Source organism: Coccinella septempunctata, chromosome 3 (assembly GCF_907165205.1).
Source record: "Coccinella septempunctata chromosome 3, icCocSept1.1, whole genome shotgun sequence".
Taxonomy (NCBI): domain Eukaryota; kingdom Metazoa; phylum Arthropoda; class Insecta; order Coleoptera; family Coccinellidae; genus Coccinella; species Coccinella septempunctata.
Window position 1 is genome coordinate 26,897,297 of NC_058191.1, and position 12,339 is coordinate 26,909,635.

Consider the following 12,339-nt stretch of genomic DNA (forward strand, 5'->3'; position numbering starts at 1 on the left):
TGCCGTTTTTCATTCCGAAGGATTGGAATTGGAGGTATTAAACAGATAACGATAATTAACTCAATAATGTATGTGTGCTCACGGAAGTATCAATCATTTTCTTCAGTAAAAAATCTAAAAACCATAAATACTTTGATATAACCAAACCTAATTGAATGGATAAAGATGACATGGAAACATTAATATGTTGCCATAAATTATTTGATGGATAATGGATAAACATTTAGTATTTAATGAGAGAAAATAATAGGATGGATCACCCGAACATGTAAACCATCAGTTCTTTAAATTCCTGTATCGATTTGTTGTGATTTGATAGGTACCATATTATTATTGTTGTTTCGGGTGCACGAATTGATCGGGAATTAGGTACTTGGAATGGATTAGTTATTGATGGATATGTTGAGTAGGTACCTATGTCTGTTTTTTCCTCAAAACGTATAATGAACGCTATAATATATACAGGGTGTTTCCAAATTAGACGTGAACCTTCGAGGAGTTGTTAGTATCACTCATTTGCTGTCGTTTGAGCCATATTTATTGATAACCGAAAATCAAGAATTCCGAGATATTTGAGTTCTTGTGTTTTTCAACAAATTTCTCACCTCACCTCATTTTTCGTCAATTTTTTCTAAGATTACCAAGTTTGATTATAATTTTGGATTATTTTCATCAGAAAAAAAAATGATACGAATGAAAAAATCAGAACTATCCTGTATTAGATGTTGAAAAAGAATTAGTATAATTTAAAAATTGAGATTTGTTAATTGTGTCAAGTATTGGTATCAAGATTTGCTCATAACTTTCGTTTTTCATAGAAGAATCCCATTTTTTCATGATTGCTTTGGAGTTTTCGAAGAAAAATAATGTTATTCTAAATATGTCAATGCTCTTAAAATGAATAATTCCTGAGTTATTTAGGATTTTCTGAATTTATGTCGTGAGTAGAGTACAATTCATAATATTATCTGTTTCATAGCAATAATCTATAATCATAAAAGATAAATTTTTCCTTCCAATAATCCATAAGTGACAGACTTCTTTTCTGAATTCATTTATTTGAAAAAAATGCAAAATACAGAATTTGAGTGAAGAAAAGAAAGATTTCAGATAAGAATACAAGATCTGTCACTTGTGAATTATTATAATAATTGGTCTTCTATGACCATAGATTGTTGATATAAAGCAGATTTTAATTATTTGACTCTACGTCCGACATAAATTCAGAAAATCCTAAATAACCCAGGAATTATTCATTTCAGGAGCACTAAAGTGTTAGAACACTATCATTATTGTTCTTCATAGAATACCACGCAATCATAAAAATATTGGGTTCCCATTTGAAAAACGAAAATTCTGGCATATCTTGATCCAAATTTTTGACACAACATTTGGAATACACTGTGACAAGTTTTTCAAAATTCAAGAAATGTACGATATTTCCACATTCTTCGACTCCAAAAATATGTAAACGCGGTTTGTGCTTAAAATATTTAGAATTTAGAATAGGAATAACAAACATAATACTGAATACGCATATCTCCCTTTTTTTTCAGTTTTTTTCCGATATTTCGAAAATTATTTGAATGAAAACAACGGTTTCAACAGAAATGTATTCAGCATTGAATACTCAATCATATCAGGAACGAAAAAATTGAAGAAATTATTTTCACTCCTTGTATAACCGGAAGTGTTCAGGCTCCAAAAATATTTTAGCTCAGTAGAGAATTTTGAAAAACATCATTGTCCGAATTTTTAGATTTCAAATATGCCCAGTTCTCCAGAAACGTCTAATAGGCAATCGAATTTGGGACACCCTGTATACACAAAATTAATCCTATATCGTTAAATTTGTTACTCTATCCCATCAACCACTATAACTCTCCCAATTAGGGATACAACCGTCTCATCCAAACGTGTTTTGATGAGGCTTTCATCTCATTCCCCTGTGATACACTATTCCCAATTCAAGTTTTTAAATTGCAAATATGGGTCAATAAGAGGTAATTTTAAGGGTCGTTTCAAACTGCGATTATCGTTTTTTATATTGAATTAAAAATGAATTATAATCCATTCCAGAATTAATGACATCCCAGTAGGCTTCGAAAGTTCAGACTCACGAAAAGAAGTATTAATTTCTGTAGTTTCAAACACAGAACAAACACATAAACATTTTATAGAAAAAATATTTGAGATAAAATATCAAATTCAGAGCGAAAAAATCAGCGTTCAAAATTGATCCAATGATTATATGAATTTGTTCGATTGAAGCATCAAAAACATAAACGACACTACAAAATTCTAAATGTTTCGACTAACGGTGCAAAATCATCTAAATCTGTTGAAGATAAATAGAAACCTTAAAATTCACTGGCAATTCAACTAGAAGTAACAATAAAGTTCAATCATTTTTGATACGATATTTTGCTTCAATAGCTGCAATCCATAATGAACAGACGATATATGATAACATTATTAGGTGTCTGACTAATCTGGAATGAAAAATAAATGCGCTGCTGCTTTCCTTAAACAAAAATTACTTTTAGAAAGTTATAAATAACGAGCTATGAATTTCACTTTCAGGTTTTCAGTACTTATGAAACGATAGCCAAAACTGTTTGCTGGAAAGTTTGATCCGTATCTTATTTATTTTCTTGATATTCATCATATTCTTATCATTGCTATCACTAGATTGTCCATACTTTCCACTATCGGAGAATTTTACGAAGTAGTTTTTGCATATTCAGTCAAAAATATAAACCAGTTCGAAATGGTTTTTGATGCTTCGGATAAGAAATATCCCTAATGGACGGCAACCATATTATATAAAAAACACATAGGTACTTAAATGCAGGAATACTGAATTCTACAAATGAGTCTCTGAAGTATCTTAGTCTTGGTATTGTACGAATTGAAAAATGCACATGCCTTAGGTTGGATGTACCAAAAATACCTTTATTATTAAATATTTCGAACAGGAAATTTAATTGAGTCTTATAATCTCTGTATTCATAGTTTTTCTATTTCTAGTCATGAAAAATTTAAATATAAATTAGATGATAATTATCCTAAAGTCTGTGTAATTGGAAACTTTCTGGTTATCCCTAAAAAAGTTCATTATCCAATTTATATTCTAGATCGCGTTTCATGTTGAGGAATTAAATGAATTATTATATAACATTTTTTATCCTCCATTCTGAAAGGAAATGACGATTCAATAATAATTACCATCACTATAATTATTCCACCTGTCAACATTTTTTTGAGTATTGTTTTGAAATGATTAGGTATAACATGTTATTGGTGTCTTCCAATTAGTAACTTTTCCGTAAATTTGAACATTATTTAAGTACACAGCGCTTCAATCAATGAAAATACATTAATTCGACGTTTTGGATTTAATATTATGTAGGTACTCCGTATAACATACCCTGAAGTCTGAGAGAATAGTAAAATAAATACCTGGGTAAATTCTTATGAATCATCTCATAAACCGATAGTAATACTGAGTTTGTCCGTAAGTTGATCTACAAAAACGCAAATTTTGTATCTTTTCTTCGGCACAATTTGCCATAACATTATTGATTTTTGAAGTTTTCCTACATAGGTAATGACAACAACTTGCTTTCTCTCCTTCTGGAATCTGTAGATGATTACAATATTTGCCATTAAGCTCATAGTTGAACCCTGAAAATATCTACTCAAATTCTTTTCGTTTTTATCATTTTCCTATTTTCAGACATAGATAGATATATAATTAGCCAATTTCGTGTATTTGCAAACCTATTCATTGAGTAAATACAGTGAAATTTCTGAAATTCTACAGAAATCGTATCAAATTGATTTACTTTTATTTCACTTCACGAATTATAGTACAAGATTTTCACTAATTCATTCAACCGCGTCACTCCACCCAATTCAGCTATTATTTATCGAAAGACGGGTCGGTGGTAAATATACAGGGTATAAATGAATAGTTGCAAAATATTTTTTGTCTTGTCAAAAGATAATGTGGCTCTTTCGTATTTTTTTTGTGTGCCCTTTCTTAGATAGGGCTCCCTGAAGGTCTGCTCCATCTCATTTCTGTCAGTTTTCTGATGTCTAAGAAAAAAAATTTCTTTTGAGGTTTCTATCTGTAGAAGGCTGTGTCTAAGCAAAGGCTGCTCAAAAAATAAATAAATGAAAGACCCACATATAATTCAGGAATTACCCTCACATTTATTCGCAACTATTTTATATGAGTATATTGTATATAGTTTATTCGTGAATTCTAATACGGAATCAAGTGGGTAGATGTCACATCAACTCCTAATTTTTCTATAAGTTTACGTCCATTAGAATCCATTAGAAATATCAAATTTTCCACGGCTGCTATCTCAACGATTGTAGAAAAAAGAAACAAGTTTTGCAAGGAGATATGTATAACGAAATGAAATATTAATTCTCACAGATAAGAAACGAATAGAATAATTGTTTTATGCAAATATCAGTTATCATATTCATATCAATACACAATAGAAATCAATCACAATCGCGAGTAACTTTCCATCGACATGAATGTAAAATTATTTTTTCGGACCGTGGTTCTTAATTTTTTCATATAATTTCGGGTAATGAAACCTAGGAACTACACTTCCTTTTTACATGCACACACGTTATGTGTCAAGGGACTTGGAAATGGAGTATCTATGTTCGGTAATTAATTAATTTTAATTTGTAAAAAAAACCCGGAGGTGAGTTTTGGAAATAATCATTCGATCAAACTAACTTTGAATAGACAAAATTTCAAATCTCAACTCAAACAAAAATTTTGCTCACATAATGTGCAAACAATTTTCGATATTCTTCGGTGATGAAATTTTATATCAAATTCGAACCAGAAATAATCGACTCATTAAGTTTTTCAGGAAAATCTACTCAGAAATCAATAACACCTACGTTATTTTACTATTAATAGTACAATGAATTATTATCGATGGATATCGCAACTTGGACCTGAATAAGTGAATAAATGTCATCTCATTGATATTATGTGATGACGAGTTCATGTCTGCTACTAGATTCCTTTTAATTGATTCAAGAATGAGTGTAAACAATTTTGCGAGTAAATGGAAAAGTTGTCATCAATTGAAATCTTTGTAAGCTTTTTTTGTCAATCTGTAATTATTTTGCAAATGTTCATAACAAGTTTCAGACAAAGAAGACGTATCTACCAACTAAAAAACTAATGTTTTTTTATCTAAATAATTCCTGACCCATTTATCTGTTTACAACAACTGAAAAGTAGGACAAACTCTGAAACCCTTTATGACACATACTTATCAGTTTGAGTTCAACCAGAAGAGTAAAAATTCTCAGTAATTATTCTTTTTTCTACGGGTCAAGAATTATTTCAAATTGTGATTTTGTTTCTTGATAAAACTTCTCAAATAAAATTTTCGAATAGGAGCTGCATGCAATTTGAACTGTTGTGAGACGTTACATTACATGTATACTTTGACAATAATATCGTAGGCGACCATGAATTCACGTGAAACTACTGTAATTAATTGGATGAAATTTGAAACCTTTATTTGATTTAATCAAGGTGATTACTGAATTAGATTCATTTTGTCTGATAACTTTTTCATAGAGAAATTTATGAATTGATAATATTTCAATGAAGGATGGGGAATTCAGAATTTTGTCGATGAAACACACAATCTGGTATCTATATCCATTTGTCAGAAAAATACTATTCAAGTGATAAAAATTGGTGCATTTGCAACCATGTAGACAAAGTTGTTAGTTTTTGAACGAGCAAAAAGAGCAATTTTTTCCAAGAGTAAACTATTTATACCCTCATTTTCGAAAGTATAAAAAAGTTTGAGTGAAAAATCATTTGAAATCAAAAGTGTTATTTAGATTTGCAATCAAACCAACTAGGCAACAGTTTTGGACCTAGCCGCATAATGAGTGCAAGTAGGTATATCTGATATTTATTACTTGAGAGCCTGTCACATATCATGCTATTTAATGAGAAATTACTTTACGAGCTTATAAATAGTTTATAGTTTGGTAAGGGGGTTACTTATATTGGAATATATAAGTAGAGGTTTGCTGAAACTCTTAGCAGTTTTCTTGACTGCAAACTTTTTGACACTAATATATGAAATCTGAACTTCCCATTCAAGATCTCTATAATTTGTTACGGAAATTTGACTTCAGTTTGGCTAAAGATGATTTTATGAATTCGAAATTATTTAAAATTGAGAGTTCAAGACCAGAAGCCAATAAATCATAGATAAATTTTCAATTTTCGAAATCTCAGAGAATTCATAACAATTGCCCAAAATTTTTCGACATTTTCACAATCTAATTATCAATCTATATTGATCACTTATATCTGATTTCAGGGAATTCATACTTTTATTGGATAATTTTTTCCTCACTCAGAAGATGCCTAATTGAAAAAAATTTTATAAGGAAATGTTACAAAGTTACTTACCGTTTTTTTGCGGCACAATATATTTCAAATCCTCGAACTCGATATCTATGGAAGCGACACTACGCATTTGCAAACAAGAAGCCTGTTTCTGTAAGGGGATGTCCCATTTTTCAGTCATTTTGGTATTTTTATTGACGAGAATACTAAACCGACTCTTTATTCAGCTTATACCGGAATAGCGCCGGTAGAATAGCTATGCGAAAAGGTGGAATCTCGCCGCACTAAACAAAGGTTGCGCGCTCGGACTCTAGATAAAACCTACGGAGTACCAAAAGCAAAGTGACTAGCTCCACCATCAAAACTAGAGTGGCCAGCAACGTGCAATATTCGAGATGATCGACACAACGAAAATTTATATTCATATTCATGCAGGAATCGGATTTTAGTGGGAATAATTAATCCTTTCTTAATTGCCCTGGAATAACTTGTGATAACAGCGCATTATGAGCATTTATTTTAGTAGTAGTTCACATAGTGCGTGTGGATTAATATGATAACAGATGTATGATTATGTTCATAGCTTCAAGGGAATTTCTCAGAATTTTGTGCTACTTGTAGCGTTCTCATTACGTCTTCATGAATTTATTGTGAATATTTTATTTATGAATCAATGGAATTAAATCTGAATTTTTAGCTAGGTATATGCAAGCAGATATAGTGAAGGAAGCTGAGAAGAAGAATTGTTTAAAATTCGTTATACAAGAGTTTTTTATAGTTGACATCAAATTTTGTAGACAAACGCCCAGCTGAGAGAAACTCTGTTGAAATTCAATATCAATGCCTCATTTTTCCCTTAAAAAAAACTGTTTTAAATTTCAATGGAGCATTAAATCTGCAACTGCGCCAAATACGCCCATAAATGAATGATTGCAAGAAATCACAATCTCACTCATCTTGAGAAAGTGGGCAAACATGTTTGAGAAAAAAGTGTGGTATGAATGTTTTTTTCTAAAATTATCAATTTTCAGTAAGGTATCTCTAGTCAGGAATTCGACAGATAACTTTTTGGGGAAATTGAATCAGCTTTCATTTCAATTCGAAAATTCTTTTTTTTTAAATTGCGTCTTCGTAATTCACATACTAGTGGCGGGGACTTTCAGTACCTATGTTCAGCAAAGTCCAAAATTTGTCGCTTATTTCATTCACTTCATACAATGCATTCATCGACTGGACTATATCAAAATAAATCCAAATGTGGAGAAAAGAATTCAGAACTTTTTTATGGCACTTGTGTTTTTATTGCATTGTCACAAATTTCAGACGGTCGGTTATAATGTACAGTGCATCCTAAATTCACTGTTCCCTAAGGGTATTATTGCAACCGTTGGAGATATAAAATTTTAAATAAGAAATTAATGCGCCACTTTTTCATGACAACTTCAAAGGTGCTTTCAGTTTTTTGATATATGTTGAACTTTGAAAGTTGCAGGGTCATTTTGAAATTATTGCCTTTTCGGGGATACTGTGTATCTCAGGAATCTCTTATGATATTTTCAAGATGAAAACTATCTTTGTTAGATATTTTTACATAGAATTCATTCACGTATGCTAAAAAATTTTCCTTTTCGGGTTATAACTCAAACTTATAATTCTTTTATAACTTTTCTATATTTTATTTCACCAGTAAATTACATTTTTTTTTCTGATTGAAATAATATATAACACTTGGTATCTAAAAACAATATTTAAAATTTGAATTTTATACTTTGAAGTCGATTTATCTATCAATCAAAGGTGCACAATTATTAAAATTATGACATTGACAGAAGTCGGTAATCTTCTTTGTTCCAGAATATATCAAAGTATTTCCACTTATGAAATATTTCAAATTTTGTTTATTAAAACTATTTTTTAGTTTCAAGTGTTGTATATTATTTCATTCAGAAAAAAATGCATTTAAATGGTGAAATGAAATAAATAAATTAATATATATTAAAAAAAACTATAAGTTAGAGTTATAACTCGATAATTTTAGCTTAGAATTTTTTTACTGTAAGCCAATGAATTTAACGTAAAAATATCTATCAAAGACAGTTTTTATCTGGAACTATCCTTAGGGAATAGCGAATTTGGGATGTACTATAATACTATACATTCTCATGGAGCATGAGGAAGCATTTCATATAAAAAGTATATGTCATCATTATTGAAAATGGTTCAATTATATATTGGGTGATTCACGGCCTCTTAGCCCTAGTAGACGTTTATAAAAAATTCACAATTTTGTGCTGAAAATTTGCATGTTTTCAGACCTCTGAAACTTCCGGTTACACCGGAAACAGCCCACGGCACACCCAGTATTTTTTGCATCGTTGGACAGCTGATTCGAAGGTGATTTCAACAGTACACCTTGAGCAAAAATTCAATGGTCTATGAGTTATTTTGATTCTTATAAAAAATAGTGAAAATTTCCGTGATATTTCTGAAGGGGGGGTTTAGTGAAAAAAATTTTTACCTTTTTCAATTTTGCGATTCTGTAGTAATACATATAACGTTGTTTGCTGTTCGAAGCAGAAATGTACAATGTGTTCATGGGGAAATTATCAAGTTGGACAAATCGAATTAATCTAAACTCAAGATTTTAAATAACAACCTGAATTTTTTATTGTTTCAATCAATTCTACGTATGAAAAGGAAGGGCGCTAGTTATATGAATCTTTACCTAAAATGGAAACTTTCAGAGTTATCACGGAAAAACTTGAAACAACCATTTCGAACTGCGTGATCAGTCTGTGACTTCCGGAAATCAAATTCCATGTTCCGCCAATTGATTTTGACATTTCGTGAATTGAATCTAATAAATGGTCAGTTGGGATTGTTGAGAATCTATCAACAATTCATGGAATGTCGAAATTATTATCACACCGTCGAATTTTAATTGGATTGTCGTAAGGAAGGATTATTTGGATTTTATATTTCGGAATAAACTTTTTTCTGTGAGTAGGTACCGAGTTTTTCGTAGACGAGAAATAGGTACCACAGGGACCATGAGATTAGAGAAGCAATGTCACGTTTTTTCAAGTTAATTATAGTTTTTCGATAGAGATTGTAGAAATGAGTAAATTTTAATAATTGCCCACGAATTTGTCTCATGTTTCTCATGACGGAACGCAAATTAAATTTTCAACCATTCCTAAAACTCCATAATAAAGTAGTTCGTTTCGCCAGAAACTTGTTTAAAAATCAGATTTCCGCGAGGATGACCTTGTTGGATATAATATTTATTATATGTGAAGAATGGAATCTTCCGGTTTCAGTGAACCGTTCGAATTGTTTTTCGATATAAGATGGATGTCTTCTGATAGGAAGGAAATTTTCTAAAAAAAAAATAAATAAATTTCTCAATTGCTCCCTAAAACTGTCGATGGAATGTAGGTTTTCTTTATTATCTGGGGTAAATTATTATAATGTGTTAAAATGTGGGGATATTATAACTGCCGTGAAAAAGTTATAAAGCAATATTGACACTTCTTGTACAGTGCATCCTATTTTGGGTGAGACAACCAGGTTTCTGGCTTGCTATTTAAGATGGAGCCTTGCGGTTTTTACATTCCTGTCCTACTTTTTTGTGAAACTAAAGTTGTCCTAATCAGATTTTGCATAACTGTTTCCGTTTATGAGATACAGGGCGATTTTGGAATCGACTTCAATTAGCGCATAAGATAAAATTATTTTTGACTCAATATTGTGGTCCGAAAGTGAAGGACCAAAATGGCACCCTGCCTCTTCAAATGAGAATACCCAATTATTATATCATATTCTGAATTTACATAAAATTCTGATTTTAAAATTACTCATGGGTGATAGTTTTTCTTTGTGCCTTTTTTACACAGGACATTTTGTCCGAAAAATTTCAAGGATATGCTGGCTTAACTAGAGATCATATCTTGTAAACCGTTCGATATAAATGAATGATTTCTTTTAATTGAATTCCGAGTTGTTTTCAAGCCTTCTGCAGTTTTTCGGATCATTCTACAGTTTTTCGGATCATTCTCCAGTTCGTTCGAAAAATAAATAACTCGCAAATAACCTACAAAAATATCAATCAATATCTCCATTTTTCAAATAGTATACCACCCTAAACTTTTTTGTCTCTTGTCTGTTGGATATAGTGAATGTGCTTATTTCATTTTCATAGAAACATTTTAGGCCTAAAACGAATCTTGAAACGTATTCATTGTTGCCCAGAATGTTTCCATGAAATATTTCAAGAATAACATCTCTTCTTTTATGAAGGTTATCAATTATAATTGAAATCGGCTGTATTGCTATCAATTTTGTGGAAAAATCTAGAAAAAAAAATTCCAATTCAGCTCCCTCTCCAAGACTGAAGTCTAGAATGGCGTTGTAGGTTTATTCACAACGATGGCCTGTTATACCTACGTTTATGGAAAACTAATCACAATTTTGTATTGAAAATATCCTCCATATTGGGGTTCATATGAAAATCCATATGAACTTCACCCTTTTTCTGAGTGGCTGTCTGGGTGTGAAAATATCGTAAAGCATTCAAATAACCAGTTATTTCATTCATTTCACAAGCATTCAGTAGGTACTCTTTCATCTTCCAAAAAATGAACTCGTGCCTAACTGAAGGTTATGTAGGTCTTCTCTAACAATATATGAGGGGTTCGGAGCTGAAGTGAACCAAGTCCATTCAGCCTAGTTTTGAGATGAATGGCTTAGAAGTTGTTTATCACCCATTAATTCAAAAGTGACTTCTTTAGATTTTAAAAAGTTAGAATTTAAGCATATGCTTACATGAGAATAATAATGAATAAAGAAGTCACTTTTGAACTGATTGGTGATAAACAACTTCTGAGCCATTCATCTCAAAATTAGGCTGAATGGACTTGGTTCACTTCAGCTCTGAACTCCTCATATCAACTGTGTAAAGATCATCAAGTTAGACCAGGGGAATAAATGTATTGCTGTGTGAATAGTTTGTGCCAAAAAAAGAAATGATAAGACCATAAGAAATAGCTGCGTGGACAATGTAGGGCGGGATATAAAAAACAAAATTCCTTTATCCATGACTGACCTGTTTTGCCAATATCTTATGTTGTCTTCCGATTAGTTGATAATTAAAAACAGATGGACTTCGCTTCTTTCCTTCCATTCGTTGGGATTGCCACGTTTAGTATATCGGTCATCATTTAATAATTATTTTATCTAACGACCAACCTTTACCTTCTGTATGGTTGTTCAAGGAACGTGGCCTATTAGCCGTTTCAAGAAAACGGGAGAGATTATAAATTTGAAGTTTCGGATATAAATTAATTATCAATCAAGACATTTATGAATTATCATTCAGTTCGTGACACGCTCGGTTCAGTAGGTTTAATCGAACATGAAATTTACATATTCCTAATCTAAATGTATTTTTCTTTCAATCTTTTGTTGTTTCTATTCTTAAAATACTCAAGTTTCTGTGAAAATTCTGATTTTTGACAGGGCGAGTTGAGTATCTGGAGATACTCGGTATATTATACTAATTTCGTAAGCACTGAGCTAATTTAGAGGATTAGGAAAATGGTCTAATTGTCCAAACCGCTACGTCTTACCTGGCGCGAGAAAACCAAATGAAAGTCCAATAATCGGGCCGTACCAAGGATCATTTTCGACTCGCAGCTGTAGTGAAATTCGAAAAATGTACGAAATTATGAAAAGGAAACGTCTTTTAAATCGTAATAGAAACAAGTGGTAGTAATCTTTACATGAGATGGAAACAGCTATTTATGAATGCTCAAATAGGGCACTCCTTATCTTCGTGTAAACGAGTGTCCAACTGTCCGACTCTAGTTATTTTATTTTTATTACATCACAAAAATTTGTAATGATTTCTGACTTCC

The 12,339-nt window shown here is 31.3% G+C and overlaps 1 protein-coding gene across 1 annotated transcript in view; it reads right to left on the minus strand.

Annotated features, from left to right (window-relative positions):
• LOC123309786 (ATP-binding cassette sub-family G member 1-like) overlaps positions 1-6,829 on the minus strand; it is a 59,869-nt gene extending 53,040 nt beyond the window's left edge. Inside the window, exon 1 of the mRNA XM_044893054.1 lies at positions 6,488-6,829. Coding sequence (XP_044748989.1) covers positions 6,488-6,605 — 118 coding nt within the window. The 5' untranslated portion in view covers positions 6,606-6,829. The remainder of the gene's footprint in view (positions 1-6,487) is intronic.
• Between the last annotated feature and the right edge of the window lie 5,510 nt (positions 6,830-12,339).